Source organism: Salmo salar, chromosome ssa23 (genome assembly GCF_905237065.1).
Source record: "Salmo salar chromosome ssa23, Ssal_v3.1, whole genome shotgun sequence".
Taxonomy (NCBI): Eukaryota; Metazoa; Chordata; class Actinopteri; order Salmoniformes; family Salmonidae; genus Salmo; species Salmo salar.
Window position 1 is genome coordinate 22,915,443 of NC_059464.1, and position 24,107 is coordinate 22,939,549.

At 44.1% G+C, this 24,107-nt stretch overlaps 3 protein-coding genes across 6 annotated transcripts in view; 1 reads left to right on the top strand and 2 right to left on the bottom strand.

Annotated features, from left to right (window-relative positions):
- Positions 1-147: 147 nt before the first annotated feature.
- Positions 148-12,493, bottom strand: LOC106584267 (histone H2A deubiquitinase MYSM1). The gene is made up of 16 exons (XM_014169316.2): positions 12,393-12,493; positions 5,536-5,611; positions 5,361-5,431; positions 5,182-5,259; positions 5,006-5,090; positions 4,811-4,909; positions 3,932-4,683; positions 3,707-3,837; positions 3,465-3,565; positions 3,018-3,178; positions 2,792-2,897; positions 2,535-2,609; positions 2,233-2,421; positions 1,987-2,119; positions 1,729-1,892; positions 148-1,243 (listed from the first exon to the last, which is right to left on the bottom strand). Exons 1-16 carry the CDS (start codon positions 12,449-12,451, stop codon positions 875-877), a joined length of 2,649 nt encoding a protein of 882 aa, XP_014024791.2. The 5' UTR covers positions 12,452-12,493; the 3' UTR covers positions 148-874.
- Positions 12,494-12,690: 197 nt separating this feature from the next.
- On the bottom strand, positions 12,691-21,778 carry tmed5 (transmembrane p24 trafficking protein 5). The gene is made up of 4 exons (XM_014169324.2): positions 21,450-21,778; positions 16,412-16,509; positions 16,129-16,312; positions 12,691-14,965 (listed from the first exon to the last, which is right to left on the bottom strand). The coding sequence occupies exons 1-4, from the start codon at positions 21,624-21,626 to the stop codon at positions 14,747-14,749; spliced, it is 678 nt and encodes a 225-aa protein (XP_014024799.1). The 5' UTR covers positions 21,627-21,778; the 3' UTR covers positions 12,691-14,746.
- A 1,487-nt stretch (positions 21,779-23,265) lies between these two features.
- Positions 23,266-24,107, top strand: part of LOC106584226 (SUN domain-containing ossification factor) — an 85,308-nt gene continuing 84,466 nt past the window's right edge. For 2 of the 4 annotated variants that reach the window (XM_045706490.1, XM_045706491.1), the window contains exon 1: positions 23,267-23,580. The gene's annotated coding sequence lies outside the window, so the exon portion shown is untranslated. Of the gene's footprint in view, positions 23,581-24,107 lie in introns of all 4 variants that reach the window. The other 2 variants (XM_014169282.2, XM_045706492.1) reach the window with 2 other exon arrangements.

A 24,107-nucleotide genomic window follows, 5' to 3' on the forward strand; every position in this document is an offset into this window, starting at 1 on the left:
ATGACCGTCTCCTCAAAAATGACATTCTCCAGACAGCGTCTATTCATGTTTCAAACTGAAATTACATGCACTACATTATGCACATTTTAATAACGACAGTGATAAAGCATACTATTTTCTGTTTTTCAAAATGTGCAAACACAAACATTTAAATGTTCCGACTTTCAATCCTTTTATTTGAAAGGTGGATTGGTATAACCTACAATACATATGCGATGAATAACATTTAAAAATGTGATATTGATTCATCACTTGTTGGTTTTGTTAATTCAATACAGACATATAAAACAGTAGGCACACTTGATTTAGCTAGCCCGGTGCAACCACAGGGAAGAACAGTTTTCCCTTTTGGAAAAAAACTCCACCTAGTGTACCAGTTGAGATAACCCTTATTCAATTACTTTGAGCCATTGGATCTCCCCTTTAGCCTTGTGAGGCAAATTCCCCAACGCTGTCCAAATGCTGCCTAAACGCAAATACGCCTCGCACGGAATGTTTTGCAAATATTTTGAACTTAACTTTCATATGAACAAGACAGAATTTGGAGGCTGTGTTCCAGTCGGTGAAACTTTGCTAAACTGCGTACAGTAATCCTATATTTAGCTGTTACTGAAAGTTGAGTTCCAAATGTTTCCAAAACCGTATCGCAAGGATTACTAACGTTTCTAAATGTTAAAACAAATAGTTGGGAATGTAGTTCACATGGAGCCAGCTGTACTCCATACCATCTGCTGAGAACCCAAGATGGGGACTTGATGTAAACCCCCTTGTGTTCTCGAGAGCTGCAGTCGAGCTAAATCAAGTACGCCTACTAATGAACCTAAAAAACGAGCAAAAAAACTAAGAACTGGATACATAAAGAAACCTATTAGATTCAGAATAGATAATCATGACCAGTCAACAACACAGAACCAAACTGTATTGGATGTAAGATCTCTTCTTTGGCTGTGTGTGAGTTAATAGTTTTGATATTAGGCGTTTCTAAATGATCAGTTGGAGAGACCGATTCATTCTCCCAGTTTTCCTGTGTTCCTGTGTCTTCTGTTAAGTTGACGTTGATTGGCTGAGCGAAGGGGAAGGCATGGGTGTTGACTGGCTCTGGGGAGCCAGAGGTTCCGCCCTCATCCTGGTCTCTGGGTTGCTCGGAAATAAAGTGAGACTGGAAGAGAGCATGGATCTGGGAAAGGAAGGGATCTCCCTCCTCTGGCAGGGGCTCCAGATATCTCCCTAAAGATGCCATCATCTACAGAGAGATACAGAGGGTGAGACAGGAAGGAGAGAGTAGGCGAGACATGGGTTGAGAAATAGAAGTGAGGCAGGGGTGGTGAGAGCAAGATGAGAAAAGACAAGACAGCAGAGAGGAGGGGTTAGACAATAGAGAATGATAGAGGACTCTTCTTTGTATTTGTCCCATTATGGCGACTGAGTTGGTAAACAAACTGAAAGGGTGTATACTGCCACCTAGAGTGCGGTTTGAAGACAACGGTATAAAGACCAGGTTGGCAATTTAATGCCACCTGCATTTATGGAATGTTCATCCCTCCCGATGAACCGGATGGAATTATGTGATCCTTCCTTAACCCATTGAAAGTCCCACTCAGTTAACGACTTCTAAATGGTGAAAGTCCTCAATGGCACTACCCATGCTAAAACTGGCTGTTGTGCACTAGAGTCCTCTATCTCTATAGGTGAGACAGCGATATGAGCCAGGGAGGCAGTGTGATCTACCTTCTCTAGACAGGTGAGATGAGAGTCCCTGCGGAACAGCCTGTCCATCTGGACGCTGCCGTGGGCATGTTTATATTTGCAGATGATCCACTCTGCTCTCCTCATCAGCTGGCCCCAGTCAGGCTGCTGCTGGGAACACTGGTAGTCAAACCTGTAGGGCAGCTCTGAGAAAGGTAAGGAGAGAGAGAGAGAGGATGAATATGCCAGGTTGATAATGGGTTGTAAAAGGGGTAATGTTAAGAGGCGTGTGTGTCGTACTCTGTGGTCCTGTAGGTCCTTGGTCGTCTCTGACCATCAGGCAGGTGGTCTGGGAATGTGGGGAGGGGTTAGCGGGGTCAAACGGACTCACAATCATCCCAATAAAGGGGGCTCCGCCTCGAGAGAAATAACTCTGAGAGAGAGAGAGAGAGAGAGAGAGAGAGAGAGAGAGAGAGAGAGAGGAGTGAGAGTCAGAACACACGTGCGCACACTCACAGTCACATGCGCACACACAGCTATATGTACCTGGAACTGGTCCTGTGTGTGTATATCCCGTAGAGAGGGGTTAGGGTGGAAGGTGGGGTGAGAGTGGTACCATCCCACTACAGCCGATCCCAGGCTAGACAGCATCTCACAGGCCTGAGTCTGAGACAACGGGTCCATCTCACACTGCAGACCTGTACTCACACTGTTACAAGGCTCCGCTGCAAAGATCTAGGACAAAGACACACACGGATACAGAGAGACGCACGCGGGATATATTAGTGTTATCAGTATTTTCTTTATCATCATCATCATCATCATCATCACCACGGTGGTGGTATCACCTTCAGGACTTTGTCCTCCTCGCTGTAAGCTCCTCCCAGTAGGCCGATAACCTCTCCCATTGACACATGAGCATGCTGGGTAAAAATACAAACAAAAAAAAGACACTGAGCCCTTAGACCTAAGCCTTGGTAAACAACCCACACTGATATCTCTCTCTGTGTGTCCATGTGTAAACAGAGTTGCTATATTAGATAAGATAGTACTCTATTACACAGTACTTTATGAAGAGAGTACTTCATTAAATATATGTACCTACCATGTCCATGACGAGGAGAGCCTCAGCACACACCATCACCTGGAAGGGCTCCGGTCTGTCCTCTCCAAACACACGGCACGGAATCAACTGGAACGGATCCAACAACCTGATGATGGAGAGAGACTTTTAATGCATGTCATCTACAGTACACATTTATAAGGAACCACAGTATTTTGTGACCACACACACACACACGTATAAGTGGTAGTATACATCCCCCACTCACCTTCTGTGCCTGGAGACCTTACAGGGTTTAGATTGCCGTCTCATCTCCTCTCTCCTCAGGGCTAGCTCCTCTGCACTCAGATGCTCGTATGTCTGTCCCTCCAGGTCTTTAGCGTCACGCCAGTTCCCCCACACGTCCCTCACACGACGCTTCCTGGTTCGCTACAACACACAACCAATCAACAACCCATTAACAGCATGTCATACACCTATAACAGGTCCCAGACACCTCACATACACCTGACGAAGAGCCATCATGAACCTGACATAGAACTGTAATATAAATACAACAGTAGTGTATAGGGACCTTTAATAAATCAAATAAATGACATATAAGCCTGACAAATACCTAACGTAGCTAAGTGTTGCCGTCTGGGCCAGCTAGAGTGGTCTGAGGGATAGTAGGGGGTCAGAGGATATAGAGTTCAGAGGTCATGGGTTGTCTCACCATGCTCTGTAGTCTCTGTGCCAATTGGTATTCCAGAGTGTCTCTGCTGTCTCTGGGTTTGGACCGATCCACCATCCTGGGACGGTTATACACCGCCTGGTCTGGATGAAGGGGGAGACAGAATAGACAGATCAGACAAAAAAATGTAATCAGAAAAATGTGCACAAGTAAGAGGGACAGAGAGAGAGACTGAGAAAAAGAAAGAGACAATTAATGACACACAGGAGGTGAGTCCTAGTTACCACAGTTGAAGTTGATGGCTCCTATCAACTCCAGGTAGGTGTGTATTCTGCCAATACAGTTCACATCTCCACAGTTCTTCAGGCCAGGACGCACTGACGTCTTGTTCAAGTACCTGGGCTTACTCTTCAACCTGAGACAAACACACACAAAAAGCATGTTGAAAATTAAACCTTGATGTCTCTGATTGGTTGTGTGTGTGTGTGTGTGTGTGTGTGTGTCTGTACCACTGGTCCAGGATGTAGTTCCTGATCCTCAGATATCTCCCTGGGGTTTTGGATGGTCGTCCCTCAAAGAATTCTGGGATAGCTTGTTTCTCCTCCTCTGTGATGGTTGCCGGGTCCAGCTCCACTTCCTGCTCTGGGTATTTAAGCTCCTCCTCTTCCTCTTCAGACTCATCCCCCTCCCCTGCCTCTGTCCACCTAGGCCCCCCCGTCTCCTCTCCAGACTCTACTGGGTCCCTCTGGGGCTCAGCGATGCCCCCCTCACACTGTCCACTGGGGGCCTGCTCTGCTAGGCAGGGGGAAGGGGCTGTGAGAGAGGATGGAGGGCTACAGTTAGGCTGCTCCTGATCAGTCTCTCCCAGCCTGGGGAGTGTCTTGTTGGATTGGTCCTGGTGGGTCTCTCCCTGGTTGTCCAGCTCCTCTGGGGCTCCAGGCTCACATGTCTCAGTATTAACTCCTGCCTGAAGGTCCTCTCCCTTCCCCTCAATCCTTCTGTTTTCTCGTCCATTTTCTGCTCTTATCACTCCAACTCCTGCTCCACTCCCTCCCTCATCGCTGAGGTCATCAGTGATGTCCACCTCCTCCTCCTCTTCGTCACCCAGTCTCTCTATCCGGACAACGTTGGTCAGAGCTGACAGATGGCTGGGGACAGACAGGCCAGAGGTGGAGAATGCTGAGCCTGTCTCTGGGACATGGCCTAACACCCCCGGGGCTGTAGGGGGCGCCACAGCAGTAGTATTGCCCTCTGATTTAGTCTGCAGGCAGAGAGGAAGGGGAGACAAATGGTGAGAGGATGATGAGAGAGGACAGAGACTGGAGGATATCTCAAATATAGTTTGGTTGGCTGAGCTGGGAGAGGTGTAGACTAGAGGACAGTGTTACCTTGTGTTTGAAGTACTGTCTGGCGTAGCTCTTCACCTGGAAAACGGTCCGGCTGCCTACCAGCTTGGAGATCTTAGTCCATCTACGGCCAAACTGAGCCTGCGGGTTCAGGGCATATAAAAAGTAGGGAGTCATTTAAGATCAATGAGACAGGAGAGGAGAGGAGAAAGGAGAGGGGAAAGGAGAGGGTCATACCAGTCCTGTCTCAAACAGCACCTTCTCCTGCTGAGACCAGCGAGTGGCTGTCGAGGAGCCTGAAGCTGAGGACTTGGCTGGAGACCTGGGTACAACACGGCAGTCACAGTATCATGTCAGACAGGAAAAAACACAATATGTCCAGAAGAGTTCACACATAAGGAAACCTGACTAACCTCTTCAATTTGGGTTTAGGGTTAGTTGGAGCGTTGGCCCACACACTCTCAGGCATCTCTTTACCTGTCAGATAATACCTAGAGAAGTGCTTAAGGACTAGAACACATCATATATCAAGACAGACAAACAAACATTAAAATCTGACCAGGGGTGTGTCTATGGTCCATGGGAAGGATACTGTTCCTCCATCAGCATGTTCTCGATCACTTCTCTGTTCTCTGCACTGATGGAGCGGTCCAGTTCCCACGGCTATAGAGGAGAGAAAGAGAGTCAACACACACATGCAGACCAATACACAGAGTACCCACTTAAATTCCATTGCATCATATTTCTTCAGTAGCAACACTTCTTACTAGGGCGCCAGTATTGGTCTTCCATGCTGACTGCATGTACTGGTTCTGGAGTAGCGCTGCTCTGTCACCGAAGTCCCTGAAATAGGAATTATAGTTAGTAGCTATGCACGACTCTCACAAATGTCATAACAAGGAGAACATAGAAAAGCAGGAAAATCTAAATGTTGGCTAGGGGATAGGTTAGTCTCTATTATATATGAATGGAGGATAAAAGTCAGAAAAGCAGGAGTTTCTGATTGATCTGGAGAAAAATCATCATCCACTGCAGCAAAGACAGTGGAGTGAGCGTGTCATGGATGTTGGGTTTCACGTGGACTACGAGTCGATGTTCACGTCATAAGCAGGAACTCCCCTCGACCACGAAACAAACACTCCTTCCCATTGACCCCCAAAAGCGACGACTTCCTCGTGAATGTTTTGTTATACTGAAATAATGTACATGTAATGTTAACCAGGTTAAATAAATCCCGACCTACGGTTCACAATTCTCCCACGTAGGGAAATTGAGACTGTGAGATGAGCCCTGTGGTTAGAGTGGGAAATTGTGGGGACCCGGTGTCCAAGTAGGTTACACATTTCCTCACAGGTAAGACATTTAAATAACGACTGCCTCTAAAAAAACAACGAATCCCTTTGAAAACGGTCTATGTGGCGTCGATATGAGTCAAACATTTATTCCAGTGTCAAAATTTATTCAAAAGTTAAATAAAGATCATTTGTCAGTCAGTCTCGTCTAAAACAGGGTTTGGAACCTCAGTGTGTCACAACGAGTAAATGAAGGTTGGTTTTGAATTAATCATGCCCCCATTTGCCAAGCTCCACGTGATGCTCCAAAATGCGGAAGGACAGGAAGAGGCCTCGACCACAAGCAGCAAGACCCCGTCAAAGGCAGAGAGGAAATGACGGGTGCGGGTAGACTGTATGCAGATGATGCTCCGCCCTCGTATAATATGGCGACACCAACGCCAAGCCTCGTCCCTGGGATGGAGTTGGTAGAGTTGCCTGATGGCACATGGGCCATGAAGCAGATGACACCACGGATTGTCGTCACCTACAAAGGAACCAATGTGCTACCTGACTCTAGCTGCGTTCAAATACTCATACTAACCGTACTATTTGTGACTTAAATTGAGTATATAGTATGTTTATTAGTCATAGTATGGATATAGTTAGCATGCCAAAAGTTCCGGATGTCATACTACATTCTAAAAATACAAAGTATAAAAGTAATGGACACTATTTCCATGCTTTTAGGGCCCATAATCCAATTCTTCAGAAAATGGGCGTGGCTTCAGAACATATTCAGATTTGAAGAAAATGGCAGAAAATATGCAGCCGAAGTCCAACGAGAGCGGATACAAATTCATTGCTTTAAATAATTATGACAAATGTTAAGAAAATGTTGAGCAATGTAATAAAGTAATGACTTTTTAAATAAGTTACCTTACACGTAGTTGGCTGACAATTTGTTAGCTACGCTATCCTTATGAACCACATAGCATATCATTACAGCGGTATGTACCGGTATGTGAGCCAGCTACCTAACGTTAGTTGGCTACTAATACATCAAACCTGCCAGTATATTAACTATATGCTATCTAACTAACTACCCAACGTTTATTGACTTGATCATCCTTAGCTTAGCTGTATAGTCGCTGTGCGTTCTCAATGGACATTCAGGTGCTTTCGTAAATTCACTCTGGCTATCTACACCGATTTCAGAGCACTCTCGTCTGAGGGTACCAGAGCGCAGAATAACTGATGAATTTACGAGCGCTCAACACCCATTGAATATGGCCGGTGTCGGTAAACGTCGGTAAAAAAGGCATAATTAAATTGTTTCCAGCAGCACAGTTACAGTCACCAACGCTCTGGATAACATGAAAAATGCCTAACCAGCTCTGCTAGGGCGAGTAAAATGGTCAGAGTGAAATGCTCTCTCATTTGTGTCTGGAAGTAGCTAGCAAGCTAGCCAACGTTAGCTTGGGTGCTTGACTGCCATTGTAAGGACAGAATTGGATACTCCTCGGCCCGAGTGTCCAGTGTGCGCTCCGAGAGCGAAACGCTCTGAATTTCCGAATGCCCAGAGCGCACTCTGGCACTCCAGATTGAATTTAAGAACACACCCGAAGTCGTAAAATGTCTAGCTAGTAATTTGTTACACTAACAAGCTAGCAAGAGGTTGCATAGCAACAGCATCAACTTCCGGTAGACAGATGAGGCGCTAGTACGCTCAACTGAAAGGATACCGTTTGTTTACACTATACTAAAATGAACTAATAGCATGTAGTATATACTCATTAAGTATATAGTATACAGTATGTTAGTATGGGTATTCGAACACAGCTACTGTGTTACGTAACTTTTCTTAAATGTCACGTGTTGGGGGGAGAAAGTGTTGTGTGGCTGTAGTGAAAGGAGGCATGGGCTTGGGCAAAAAAGGGGTATAAAAACCAATGTAAAAGATAGGGAAGGAGCGGAGGGGGGTATAAAATAGATATATATTTTTGTAAATAAATAAATAAATAAATAAAAATATATTATATTATATTTTTTACTCTAAAATCCAGCAGTTGTGAAACTGTGGTACCAAAAGAGACGTGTTACTGGTTTTCATTAACTAGTTACATTATTTGTTGAATGAAGTGCTAAAGAAGAAAAGTAGCATTACAACGGGGACCCTCAGGGGTGCGTGCTCAGTCCCCTCCTGTACTCACGACTGAATGGCCAGGCACAACTCCAGACCCCTCTTTTAAGCCCCTCTCCAGACCCCTCTTTGGTAGGCCTGATCACTGACAACGATGAGACAGCCTACAGGGAGGAGGTCAGAGACCTGGCTATGTGGTGCCAGGACAACAACCCCTCCCTCAACGTGATCAAGACTAGAGGTCAACCGATTATGATTTTTCAACGCCGATACCGATACCGGAGGACCACAAAAAAGACACTACCGATTAATCGGACGATTTTTATTATAAATGAATATTGAATTGCTCGTTGACGCATAGTATACCTTGTCAGAAACTACCCACAAACTACCCATGAAGTTTTAACAGTAGGAAGGAGTGAGCTAACCTCTGTGGCAAGCAGGGTTAGACCAAGAGGGGTGACCTGGGTTGATCAATCGGAGCTCAGGGCTCCACTGCCAACTCAGTTTAGGGTAGGAAGACAGGGAGGCCACCTCATTGGGAAAGAGGCTCATACCGCAGGATAATCCAGGCATACAACGTGCGGTGGGAGTTGACCCACCCTGTATAAAGTCAAGAGAAGATCCGGTGGCAAAGACCACCTGCGCGTGAGTGAACCTAGTAGGAGCGTCTGAGAGGCGGAGCGTAGTAGTCACCTCCACACACGTCACGTCGTCGGGCAAAAGCGGGGAGGGGGGAGCGCTCTTCTCAAATTAAACAGTCATCTGCGTCGCTTGGTCATGTTGTCAATAAGGCAGCTAGGTGAATCGTCTTTTCCATAAAATAAATGTTAGAATTTTCAAACTAGCTTTCATTGGGAAGACAGACAAAGTGTTTTTATGAAAAGCAATTACTTTTAGAGCCGACTTCGCCGTTGGCCAGAGGGGCACCTGGCTCACACCTGGGAGGCAGCCCAGCAATCACTTTTTACCCGGTTTAAACTCCTCCCGCCGTGGTAATCTGGCCCAGATGAACAAACCCCTCATTGAATGGCGCTCCATTGTTTCATCGCCTTCAACACGTTTAAAGGATCATGACCGTTTGAGACTGAAAAGCCCTATACGGATTGACCAACTATGGTTTGCATGCCCTGCCGAAGGACCCTTATCATGCGGAATAAGTGGTTGGAGTTTGTTGGTCCCCAGTGGTGGTGAGTATACCGGTAGCTAGGTCATAGACTGCTGGTTATGTATACCTTGATAATAGTTATCCCTAACTAGCTAGCTAATGTAAGCCTACCTCAATACAACTCGGATTTGGCTAGGAAACATTTCAAAAGGCAAATAATTAGTTACATTTTTGTCATGATTGTGATGTGGCTAAATTGACTTTAGATGCAGTATAACTTTAGCCAGCTAACAAAGATGGCAGGGACAACTGTATTTAAGATAGCTAATGTTAGCAGTACTAGCATTTTTTTTTATGAACTTTGCTAGTAACAGTAAAGTTAATGGCAACACTGACATCTCACTAAAGTAAATTTGACATCATAATACGGCAAAGTTGTTTCCAAGTAATTATTTGCCTCCTTTATCAATGTCATCATATTTCCATGCCACTAAATTAGTGTAATTTAGACTAAACAATCAGGTTATCCACTGAGGTGCACAAATACATGTTTGATGCAGCTATGGTGGTACTAGTTCATTCATGTGTGACTACAACAGTGTACTAACTAGCAGCAACAAACTCAAACCAACCCAGGGCCATAGCAAAACATGTCACAGTTGGTTGCATAGTGTAACGGCGTCACCGGCCTGAATCTAATCCAATCTGGCGCCAGTCAGTCTAGATCTGTGAAGCATAGAATTATCTTCCAAACGAGATTACATTATTTCTCGAGCTATGTTTTTAATTTAAGGATGATGACAATCGTTGACCCAGTTCTTCCTGTTAGACAAAGTGCACAGTTGGGTGCCGGATTGATCCCCTGGTCATGAATGGATTGCTGGGATCTACCAAAAGGAGCGAAGGTGGGTATCAAAACATGTCCAGCAATGTGATTGCAATAGTTTAGCGACCTCCAAAAATGATTTAATTCACTGTTCACTTGCTATTTTCACAGCTTGTCAGGAAAGACCTCAGAAGTGTCATGCGTGAACAAGTACATGTTGTTGCCAGTCTCTCTCGACTCCTATGAAAAGGACACTCCATCATGAGGCCTCTGGCTTGGGCAACGACAGGTAATGTGTGTTATGTGAAAAGTAGGTCAATTCCCCAGACAAGCAGATTCAACTAGTACAGTCATTTGGGTTGTGAAGGGCATTAGCAAAAAGTACTGTCCTTTCTTTAGAACCAAATTAAATGTACCACTTGGCTGTCTATTATATCAACCTGTCACAGGCCCTCTTAGCCAACACCATTTTAGAAAAACAGCAAGGGAGCCCTCATCAGCATCATGCAGACATGCGCTCACTGTGAGCATTCCTATGACTTGAACAGTCATCCACAAGTTGGCAAGTATCTGGCCAGCAATGTTCACCTGTCAGCGGCAACAGCTTTCACAGGATCATCATTTGTACAAATACAGAAGGTAACCCACTTCATTACTTTGATACTTTTGATAACACAATTGTAAACATAATTGATGTAAACTGACATTATTTGTTGCTTATTTTGTACTTCTTAGACAGATAATGTCCAGGGCATACCTAGCCTGGTGGAACCAGCCAGATCACTGTGCTCACGATTCCATTTCACTTCATGTGCCAACTGAATCTCAGTTTAAGTACGAGCAACACGAGGCACAAATGATTCAATTGGCACATGCACATTCACGCTGAGTTGAGCAACCCAAATGGTGGTTGTATTCGATAAGTTTTTATTAAAATAATGCATTTCAGCACCCCGCGGAAGAACCGCAGTTGTACAAGACAAAGCGTTCTCAGAATTGACCATTTTTACAAGAATGGACTGATGGTGACAATGTTGTTACTAGCAAATCCTGCGACCAGGAGTTGAGTGTTACTCAACTAACCATACATCTAGCTGCCTGTAGTTATTGAACTCAACCTGCAGGAGGTTAGTTTGTTGTGATTGAGTGGCGGAAAGGGCAGGGTTCTGAAAGAACCAACTCACATTTGGATTCTGTCATGGCCGCCAGCATTTGTTGAGGAGCAAGCCCAAAAATGAGGCCAAATCAGCAGGTGCAGTTCCCCTTTAATTTGTTTAGTATAACGCCACTACTACTTGTAGCTATTCAGTCTGTTTGTGTTGTTGGTCGGTATCTACCTAGCACTCACGGGGCTACTAACACTGTCATGAAAAGGGGCACGAGGGAAGCCCTACAATATTACCACAGACAGAACAATGATACTTATTTCACTGGATGTAAATGTGAAACTTCAAATTGGCGTTTCCACTTACTACCAAATATGGGGATTAGAGGAAGCCCAGTGTCCGACAGTGGGAGAAGATCGAGCTAGAGGGATTTGGCAACTTTTGTAATCGGTTAAACATTTGATCTCCATATGGTTTTCTGTTTCCGAAAACTAGAATATGTAACTGACAGAGTTAACTACGTTTTCTAGAATTTACCCTTTATCAAAGTTTTAAAAACTGCATTGTTTAGGAGTTCACGGGCTGCTTATTGAGTTATTACACAAGCGCACTTCAGAGTAGGCGTTCCCTAATGGAAATATGCAAATCAATACTAGAACGCGCCAATAGGATCTCACTAGCTCCTTCAATCTTGGGTTAGTTTTAAAAATCTTTGATATTACGTTTTTTTTTGTAAGAAGTGAGAACTCTCAGGAGCAGGCAATGTTGAAAAGTAATCTTTTAGACATGTACTTTTCTTAAAATGTAGTTATGTAATTGACTAATACAAGCAGACAATTGTATTTGAAAACATGTTTTTTGTTGCTGTGAATGGGGTAAGCATGGGTTGTGCGTATGGAACATAATATATTTTATTTTATCTCAAAATACATGGGACCTACATTGCGTTTATTTTTATTCAGTATAGCTCGAATAACCGTCTGAAAAAGCTGAACAACCCTGTTGTCGAAATCAGCTAGCTAACGTTAGCTAGCTACGTCTAACTAGTCTACCGTGCTAGCCATTGCTATTGAGTTTCAAATGGGTTATTTAAATGGCTCTGATTCATTCAATCGCCCAAATATCTAAACTGTATATTAATTTTAGCCCATCAGAGAAAAACGCTCTTACCCTAAATCAGGATCATATTCGTCTCCTTCGATATCAACGACATCCAGCTCGTCCGCCATGTTGGCTAGCCAAATTTCAAACAAGGGGGCAAGAGCGAACTCATTCACAATACCGACATGATTCCTCGACAGCGACACCAAGTGGTGAGTGTGATGTAGTCACTTTTAAACAATGTTTTGCTTTCGTCATCTCTTCAGTACCACTGATAAATTAAATATTGTATGACAAGTGCTGGATCTGTCTAAAGTTTCTCATCAACCTACCACCCATTTGAAGTCAAAGGAAACAACGTGACATGTTCAGAAAAGCAGGATTGTTTAATTTACACATTTACATCTACAGAACATTATTCTGATAAATATCCCAGAATATTTTCTCCTCTCCTTGTTCCATCAGATGAGTAAAATAAAACACCTTATCCTAAACAACTTATCTCTAGGGTAAGAGTTGAGTCTGTTCTTCAAAAGATAATATTGTCTTGTTTAGAAAGGAACAAAAACATTGGAACAGAAACAGTGAAATTCTGTGGATGAAAAACATTCTTAATTTTACTTTTTAAAATCACCCAATGTGATGCTTGTTTGAGCATCAGCTAAAATACAAATGACACAAAATGGTGGGTAGAGAGAGGCAGTGGCAATACAACCCATTACAATGGGCGAGTTATTTTGGCATGGCCCGGTGTAGGTGGAGATTATACTTAAGGACTAATGAAATGGTCTAAAATACATAAACTCTGTCCATCCAGGGCACCATGCTATTCAAAACTAACTCGCCCAATGGTTTGAGTAGCTGTAACTGAGAGGGGGCTCATAATAGCACAGTGCAAGACCCCTCAAACATCACTTATTTTATGTTGTTATTCTTTCATTGTAAAAGAGAGTGGATACTGCATCACTGTAACATTTCATATTTCAAAGCAGGGATAGGTTGAAAGCCGGGCTCCCGAGTGGCGCAGCGGTCTAAGGCACTGCATCTCAGTGTAAGAGACTTCACTATAGTACCTGGTTTGAATCCAGGCTGTATCACATCCGAACATGATTGGGAGTCCCATAGGGTGGTGCAAAATTGGCCCAGCATCGTCTGGATTTGGCCGAAGTAGGCCATCATGGTAAATAAGAATGTTCTTAACTGACTTGCCTAGATAAATAAAAGGTTAAATAAATTTAAAAAATGGAAAAGCCAGTCCTAAAGGTGAGATAGTCATGTGAGCAGTTCACTGTCCAGCCACTAGATGGGGTGTCACTCAACACAGCAGCACAGTGAGTATTTATAGGAACATTTCTGTAATATAGGGAGCGTTTACAGAGCAATCAGACAACTTGTTTGGCTGCTCCAAAATCTTGGCACATATCAGTGTATCAACCACAAGTGTGTAAGTTTGTAGCTCTGTCATATACACTATTGGACAACCTACAAAATAAAGCCAAATAAGTCAATTAGTAGATCTCCCAACTGCATTCAGTCCCAAGCAACCCTTCTCCTGTAACCTTCTCTGCCCCAATGAGGTGCAGGGTGTGGTTGTTAGAAATAGAATGCGGTCATTCTCATCTCATCAGCCTGTATGACTGAAACCAGACTCGCCTGTTGGCACTAAGTCTGACATTAGACCATCAGGACATGAGTTATAGGAGGATGTCAGGTGGAGGAGGGAGTGGGAGGGTTACGGAAGAAACTATTCCCTTTCCCCTACTCTACTCTCCTCTACTCTCCTCTACTCACCAAGCAGCCGAAAGGCCAGCCAGAGAAAGGAGGGCTGGCACTGGCAGGCAGCAGATGTTTCTATGAAGAAATGTGTGAGTGTGTGGGTAAGAGATTGTGAGTGTATCTGAAAGAGAGTGAAAGGGGTGTGTGTGCGTGCACATGCTGTCCACTTCAGCCACGGTTTGGAAGGCAAAGTTTTGGTAGTATGGCACAGACTGCTAAATCAGAATCTCTAAAGGTATATCAATAACCTACTCCAGTAAAAGGCTTGGCAACATGACTAACAGATCATATACTGGAAGACTGAAAGATGTGACACGGACAGGACAGTCTCACCTCAGTGTCTGGAAGACAAAGTTGAGAGGTGACATTACCATATTAATGGTAAACACTTGTTCGTTATGCTCGCTTTTAAAAGCCAATGACTCTGAAGGTCTGGCTGGTGTCTCACCCTCCACGGAGTTTTAGATAGACAGAGCAGATGAGACTGGACGGGTAGGTATGTGTCTAAGGTTGTGTGATGTATGTGAGTGCATGTTGTACCTATGAGTTACGGTCACATCTTCACCACCAGTCCCCACTCCCCTATTGGCTGGCTGATCCAGACAGAGCTGCCCGTCCCTCCCTGACCCCTCCCAGTGGGCGGGTTGTTACGTGCGCGTGTGTCTCTTGTCGTCGAACAGCGAGCGGATGAGGTAGACCTGCACCCCCGTCACCAGCACCATCACCAGCATGTTGGTCATGGACCACATGTTGACCCGGTTGTAGTTGGACTCTTGTATGTTGCGGTCGCGGGCTTCGAAGGCTCTGAGCAGCGTCTGTATCTGAAGGCTCTTCCCCAGCCGGGCTTTAACACTGTTGATGGTGTCCTGGAGAGCAGAGGGACAAAGAGGTTGGTAGTGGTTTGGGTTATTCTGATTAGTCATAGAAGCATCTTGGAACTAGAATCCAACAATACAGAGTAGACCAGACTTCAGGAGAATAGAGATGATGTATGTTGACTGATGCAGTGATATTCCCTACTGGAGAGGTCCCTGGAGACAAGGTAACAGGATGGGGGAAGGGGTGGGTGCATGTTAACAAAGCCGCCATGTCGGTGAGTCCTCAAAAGGACAAACACGACTTCCTCCATAGTTGTACTTTACACTTCCTGTCCCTGACCAACTGACGCCTGTGTCCTGATACAAGGGGTTGGGGTCTGGTATAAAGATCAAATCATTCTGCTTTCAGGAGCGTGTGTGGTTATTGTTGTGACATTGATGGCTGTGGTGCTCGGCCTCTCTGACCTTGTGCCGTTGTATTGGCAGTGTGCGTGCTGTGTCAAAGTGACACCACCTGTGTGGTTGTGTGCTATGTGAGCTGACGTGTTGTAATGCCAGCAATCTCTACTTCAGAAAGACAGACAAAACACCAATGTCAACAGACAGCAGGCCTCAAGACGAGACAGCTTCTGCCTGCCTTGTCACACAAAATACACTAGGACCGGAACGATACCAGTATCACATTATTACCATGGCAAAAATGAAAACCTGAAGCAGACTAAACTCTTTGGTCCTTTAAAAACCTGCTGTTAGTGTGATATAGCTTGGAAAATAAATACATGTGACTCTGGATGACAACATAATGTTTGTTTCCAACATTAGGGCTGTTTTCCTAAATAAGTTAAATCTGCTTGGTGCTTTGTTTCCTTGCCACGATACTAACGTCCCAGCCCTACAATACACCACTCTACCATTACTAATCTAATTTACACAGGGATTCTTTTTTGATTATCCAGTATCACATTCAAAAAACGAAGAACGTGTGAATTATGAAATGTGTGTGAAATCGCAACCCCTCGCATGACGTGCTACAGATGAACTCTTACATGTGTCCTGTTCCATATAAAAGCAATGCATGTTTCCTAACCATGTCTTCTAGGGGAGTGTCCGAAATGGCGCCCGAACCCCTATATAGTGACCTACGGCTGATCAAGGCCCATAAGGTATATAGCCTATAAGTGCCTTGGTGTAGTGTAAGCACGGCCCCTCACCATGATGTCCTCCAGCTTCATGTCCAACATGTCAGTCCCATGGATGTACTCCTTCCAGTCCTCTGGCTCCTCCCCTTCCTGTTCCATGTTGTCCATGATCAGCTCGAAGAAAATGATCTTTTCCGACACTGCCGAGAACGAGTTGTCAAAACAAAACATGTAGTCTCCGTCCTCTGTCTCTACACTAAAGGAAACACACCGGGAGAGTGTAAGCGAGAGAGTGTGTCCTCCATGTGAGTGTGTATTACACACTTGCGTGGTGGTGTGCGTGTTTGTGTCTTACGTGTGTACTCCGTCTGACTTGCGGTGGTCACTGTACAGAACGTGTCCAGTAGGAGAGGACAGGCTGAAGTCAACGTCCAGACCTGCTCCATCCAACACCTGAGGACACACAGAGGAGACAAGTAAGATGGGTGAGAGGAGAGACGAGTGAGTAGAGACATGTCAGAGAGCCGCTGCTGAAAAGTATCAGAATAAGTTCCTTCCTGGTGTCGCTTTCTCTACAGTTTCATCATTAGTTCAGGGCAATTTCACGGTAACAGAGTGATGTAAAAATGCCCAGAGTTAAAACAAACCTTATCACTATGCACAAGGACTAGTTATAACAGTTTCCACTGTACATTTTACAAAAACATATTTACTTGAAGAACAATGCAAAGTTTGGTAACAGAATGAAGGAACAAATGGCACAAACAGTCATTCTGTTAACAAACTTTGCATCTGCATTGTTCTTCAAGTAAATATGTTCTTGTAACATTTTCTGTGGAAATTGTTAACTAGTCCTTGTGCATAGAGATGTATGGTTTAACTTGAATCAACATTTTTAAGTGACAAATGAGTCTCAGCATCACTCTGTTACCATGGTAACGCCCTTCAGCATTTCCACATCTGTTGTTTAGGGGCAAAGAATGTCAAGGTTTCCAAACTGAATTTCAAAATGTCTAGTTATTAGTATTTCAAAACAGACATTCAACAGAGGCCATGAAGAATTTAGAACTGAGCAGCGCCACAAACTAAGGACATTATCAACGTTTTGTTTTCACTCCAAGGGCAGAGGTTGGGTTCCAGCATGCCACAGAGATAGCTTGTCTATGGTGGTAGACACAACAATAGGGAACTTAGAAGTCGACTACAGTGATGGTATGACAATCCCTCAATGTCAGAAATGTTAAGCTAGGCCTATTTCAAAGAAAATAAGAGGTTTTACCAAAGTTCTATGTTGAGATATGTTACGTCGCCTCCACAGTGCCCTTTCCCACATGGACAAAATAAACACCCATGTGTTACAATGGCGCCGGAGGAGATGGCTGCTGTTTTACAGTCTCCTAACCAATTGTGCTATTGTGTGTGTTTTGTACATAATGTTTCTGCCACCGTCTCTTATGACCGAAAAGAGCTTGTAGATAATTGGACAGTGATTACTAATCCTCGTACTGGAAGAAGACTTTATCCTTAATGAGTCAGATGCAAAGGATTTACTTCAGACACCCGACAAGGCCCTCATCCCTGCCATTCACAGGAGAAAGACGGAGATACCAGGGACGTAGGTCGGGGTGCCTTGTAAGGATCCAACGGCGAGTGGGTAATCTGCCTTTAACATCAGTCCTATTAGCCAACGTACAATCATTGGACAACATAATAGACTAACTACGATCACGTATATCCTACCAACGGGACATTAAAAACTGTAATATCTTATGTTTCATCAAGTCGTGGCTGAACGACGATATGAATAACATACGGCTGGCGGGTTTTACGCTGCATCGGAAGATATACCGGAGGCGGCTGTTCTATTTGTAAACAACAGCTGGTGCACGAAATCTAATAGTAAGGAAATCTCTAGGTTTTGCTCGCCTGAGGTAGAGTATCTCATGATAAGCTGTAGACCACACTATCTACCGAGAGAGTTTATCTATATTCTTCATAGCTGTCCATTTACCACCACAAACCGATGCTGGGACTAAAACCACACTCAATGAGCTGTATACGGCCATAAGCAAACAGGAAAAAGCTCATCCAGAGGCAGCGCTCCTAGTGACCAGGGACTTTAATGCAGGGAAACTTCTGTTTTACCTCATTTCTACCAGCATGTTAAATGTGCAACCAGAGGGAAAATAACTCTGGACCACCTATACACCACACACAGATGCAAACAAAGCTCTCCCTCACCCTCCATTTGGCAAATCTGACCATAATTCTATCCTCCTGATTCCAGCTTACAAGCAAAAACGAAAGCAGGAAGCACCAGTGACTCGGTCAATACAAAAGTGGTCAGATGACAAAGATGCTAAGCTACAGGACTGTTTTGCTAGCACAGACTGGAATATGTTCAACAATTCTTCCGATGGCATTGAGGAGTACACCACATCGGTCACTGGCTTCATCAATAAGTGCATCGATGACGTTATCCCCACAGTGACTGTACATACATACCCCAACCAGAAGCCATAGATTACAGGCAACATCCGCACTGAGCTAAATGGTAGAGCTGCCGCTTCCAAGGAGCGGTACTCTAACCCAGAAGCTTATAAGAAATCCCGCTATGCCCTCCGACAAACCAGCAAACAGGCAAAGTGTCAATACAGGACTAAGATTGAATCATACTACACTGGCTCCGACGCTCGTTGGATGTGGCAAGCTATTACAGACTACAAAAGGGAAGCACATCCGCGAGCTGCCCAGTGACACGAGCCTACCAGACAAGCTAAACTACTTCTATGCTCGATTCAAGCCAAGCAACACTGAAGCATGCATGAGAGCATCAGCTGTTCCGGACGACTGTGTGATCACGCTCTCCGTAGCCGATGTGAGTAAGACCTTTAAAACAGGTAAAAATTCGCAAGGCCACAGGGCCAGACAGATTACCAGGACGTGTACTCCAAGCTTGTGTTGACCAACTGGCAAGTGTCTTCACTGACATTTTCAACCTCTCCAAGTCTGTAATACCAACATGTTTCAAGCAGACCACCATAGCCCCTGTGCCCAAGAACACTAAGGTAACCTGCCTAAATGATTAACAACCCGTAGCACTCACGCCTGTAGCCATGAAGTGCTTTGAAAGGCTGGTCATGGCTCACATCAACACCATTATCCCAGAAACCCTAGACCTACTCCAATTTGCATACCGCCCCAACAGATCCACAGATGATGCAATCTCTACTGGACTCCACATTGCCCTTTCCCACCTGGACAAAAGTAAACACCTCCCTCTGCAACTGGATCCTGGACTTCCTGACGGGCCGCCCCCAGGTGGTAAGGGTAGGTAACAACACATCCGCCATGCTGATCTTCAACACGGGGGCCCCTCAGGGGTACGTGCTTAATCCTTTCCTGTACTCCTTGTTCACCCACAACTGCGTGGCCAAGCACGACTCCGACACCATCATTAAGTTTGCCGATGACAACAGTGGTGGGCCTGAGTGGTAGCGCCAAGTCTAGGTCTAAAAGGCTCGTTAACCACTTCTACCCTAAAGCCATAAGACTGCTGAACAATTAATCAAATGGCCACCCGGACTATTTGCATTGACCCCCCCCCTTTGTTTTACACTCCTGCTACTCCCTATTTATTATCTATGCATAGTCACTTTACCCCTACCTATATGAACAAATTACCTCGACTAACTTGTATCCCCACACATTGACTCGGTACCGGTACCCCCTATATATAGCCTCATTGTTATTTGTGATACTTTTTATGCTTTTTTTAATTGTATTTATTTTTACTTTAGTTTCTTTAGTAAATATTTTCATAACCAACAAATAATAATTAAGGGCTTGTAAGTAAGCATTTCACAGTAATACACCTGTTGTATTCAGCGCATGTGACAAATAACATTTTAATTGATTTGATGTCATTCAGGGCCACTACTTAATTTGAAAACATTGCAAACACATCAGCAGAGCACCATTTAGGCAACGAAAGAGGAGTAACAGGGACCGACGATGGAAAATCTTTTTTCTTTGAAAAGAGCTTTAGGCCTATAGCTAGGTCTGGTAAAATGATTGCCAGAAGATACCGACCCTCATGTTATTCTTGTTGTTTACACTGAGCTGCACTGAGGTCGGAATGCAATCATGGTTACATTAAGACCCCTGGAGCCGGGATATGGGTCAGAAAACATACATCAATGCAGGGATCGGATATGCCACTTTCCTCGAAATTGTACCTACGGCCACACTGATACAAGTTTGAAATACTGCTAGTTTTCCCAGAAAACGGACCTTTTTGTCCTCATGCTAACTAGCAGTAGCCACCGTAGCCATTTTGGAATGGCTGCATCAGCTGTGCAATTCCATAATGGCTACTGTGGCTCAGGAAGCTTTAAAGATTTGGCATGGGCCCTCAGATCCACAAAATTATACAGTTGCACCATTGAGAACATCTTAACTTGTTGCTTCACCGCTTGGTATGGCAAGTGCTTGGCATCCGACAGCAAGGCGCTACAGAGGGTAGTACATATGGCCCAGTACATCACTGGGGCCTAGCTCCCTGCCAACTAGGTCCTTTATACCAGGTGGTGCCAGAGGAAGGCCCTAAAAATGGTCAAAGACTCCAGCCACCCAAGTCAGATTGTTCTCTCTACTAACTCATGGCACCATGCACCAAGTCTGGAACTAACAGGACCCTGAACAGCATCTACCCCAAGCCATGAAACTGCTAAATAACTTTTTGACTCATCACATAATCTGCTGCTGCTACTGTTTATCTGTCAGTTTTATTCCTAGTTATATGTACATATTACCTCATACCCCGTGCATATAACCAAGGGGTGGGTATAATTTGTGTAACGTTCCAACAGGAATCTGTTCCAAAAACCTCTTGAAGTACTAGGTTGCCTACAAACAACGCATACAAAGTAGCATGATCAATTCACCTAGCTAACTAGCTGGGGAATAGGCATCAACTCACCACGTAGCTTATTCTTAATGTTTCTCCATAGGTAACCAGAGTGAGGACAGACATTTTTCGGAATAAACGTGGTGAGTGAAAAACTTAATGAAATAGCCCACTCCCTACCTGGTACCTTATTCTGCCGCTATACAACTTTGTATGCGTTGTTTGTTGGCAACCTTGTTATTTACGAAGCCTTTGGAACAGATTCCTGTTGGAAAGTTGCACAAATTATACCCACCCATTGTTGGAAAGGACCCGTAAGTAAGCATTTCACTTCTAGTCTCACCTGTATACGAAGCATGTGACGAATACAAGTTGATATTATTAGTAGACTGTCTACAAAGCTGCCCTCGTGAGTTCTAGCAAATGTATCTGCTCATTTACACGTTTTTGGTTCACACTTTCAACCGATAATAACCCCTCGAACCTGATATTCTATCTCCAGCGACGCGTCCTTCTTCATGGTCTGGAAGAAGCACTCCTTCCGTCCGGAAGGGAGTGTAAATGTGAAGTCGCTGTCCAGGCTCTGGGAGAACGCGGCCACCATGAACATCTCAGATACCAGCACCGAGAACAGGCACAATAACCCCCGGACCACGTCCATGGTCTCCTGCTGTCTTCACCGCACACGGAACAAGCGGGAAATAACAATAGATTTTGACTCCGTAAAGAGACGAGTGCTAGCTAATACTCGTTAACTTCTCCTCACATCTGATCTGTTGGACAGCTCACCGTACGAGATGGCAATCGCAATGTGAGGACCTTGCCTTAAGAATGGACATAATTTTCTCTCAAATAGTTGGAATGTAATTTTATCTGATACAATTTAATGTATTTAATGGTGCAAAAATATATTTGGGACACATTCTAGTGTATTATGGGCAATTTTAACAACAATAAGCTCATACAGGCAGTTCTCAGAAGGGCGCTTTTCTCGGTTGCATGTTGGGTAATGTAGTGTGTGCGTGGATAAGAACAACTGACGGCATCCAGAGAGGAAGAGGAGAAGCGAGAGGGACAACTGGCCACAAAATCTGTTCTCCAGCAGGGGAGTTTTTTTTTAATTTTCGCTCACCACGCGAGGATTTTCTAACTGCACTGCTAACCTTATGCCAAGGCTTAAATTAAGATAACAAGCATTTGCTATTTTTTCATGAATTTGTATTATATTGACAATGCTGATTAGTGGAAACAGTTGTGGTTGTTCACACGTGTATCTGCCCGCTCATTGGCAAGAATGGTCCCACCTGTTCTTGCCACTTCCCTAATGCTTTCCATTTTTTAAGACATTAGAGTACCTGTTCAATATAATGTCTGTGCATCCAACGCTGCTCCAAAAGCGCATTCATCTTTACAACATCAGTACAGTCGCATTCCCTTGAAATAAACATTGGATATCCCGGCTGTGTCACATCCGGCCGTGATTGAGTCCCATAGGGCGGCGCACAATTGGCCCAGCGTCGTCCGGGTTTGGCCGGAGTAGGCCGTCATTGTAAAAAATAATTTGTTCTTAACTGACTTACCTAGTTAAACAAAGGTTACATAAAAAATAAATATATATTTCCTTGTGCTACACAGATATATTAGTATATGGCAAGGACGGATAGAAAAGAGTACAAGTCTGCCCATGTGTGAATATTGAACAGTTATGTTATTTTGTATAACTTTGGTCGTAGATAAGACATTATAGAATGATAAAAGACACTTAACTATACAGGCACTTGTTTGTTGAACAACAATATCAATGTCAAATAGACATGGGTGTAGGTATTTTTCAATTGATGACGACGATGATGGAGAAGAAGACTGCAATCTGATCAAGGATCTCTTGGTTTTAATTGTAGTAGTGAACTGCACACCAGGCTTGCTAAAAATAAGGAAACTATTAAATAGACGTCTATGTAGGGTCATGTCATGACATGAAAAATGTAAACTCAACTAGCTACTAGGCATTTTCTTGTGTAGGCTATGCCATCCCTTATATGCTGCCCTTAGTCTTTGGAAGTTACTCTGCGATGTAATGCAAACCATCATTCATTACGCATCCTATTGTAAAACAATGTAATCGAAAAGTTGCACAATCAGATGTAAATATTTCAGGGTTTTATATTTTCTTATCTTACGGAGGAGACGCGTTCCATGTCCCAGCTCCGCTCAAGCAGAGGAAATGGGCGGGACCGTGCCTTAGAACGTCACTACTTCTCTGTCGCTGCCTGATGCTATTGGCCGAGAGGAGGGGAGAACCGCAGCAGCGCTTAGCGAAGGCGAGTAGCACAGCAACAGAAGCCAACTAGCGCAGAAAAGAGTCGGCGAAGGGTTGACTGAATGAAAATTCAACTAGCTAGCTACATCGAGTGTAGTTTTAGGAAAGTGCCACCCTCCCCGTAAATATTTATATTTTATAAGCAACAAACATTACAGTTTGATAATAGTTCATATTCGTGTTTACTGTATAGCCACGAGAGGTTAGTACAATCCTAAAAGAGCGAGGATGTTGGTCCCCGCGGGAAGATAATGAAGCGGTTGCGCGTTTTGTTGGCGTGCCTCATCCTGTGGTGGTAAGACCTATCTTCATTCTTTTCATTGTGTGCTAGAAAAGTTAGCTTGATATTGTCATGTTTACGCCGAATAAATGACACATTACTCGAAAGCAGCATTGGAAAGCTGATATTCTGACCATATCCTTTCGTGGTGTGGGATGAATCGATTCTTCCATCCTCCCATATGTAAAAAATGAAGTTAGCCAGCCCAGACTAGCTGGGTCATTCCTAGTATACGACGGTGCCTTGTCTGCCCCGAGGAAATATCACCTATTACTATTCAGTGTAAGAGGTGTATTCCAAAGGGCTTTAAACATAAATGTAGGCGTCCTTTTACCGTAAAACACAAAAGATATGGATCTCAAAGGGCATTTTAGTGGCTGTAGGCATTTCTACCATGTCCCAGGGTACTAAACCATTAACCGAAATGTCAGTTTTTAAACAACTAACGTTATCAAAATGACCGACCTTGGTTAAATTATTTGAATACCATTTCGTTAGTTTAATTTTTGTGAGCGTAATGCACACATTGCGCAGTTCATCTA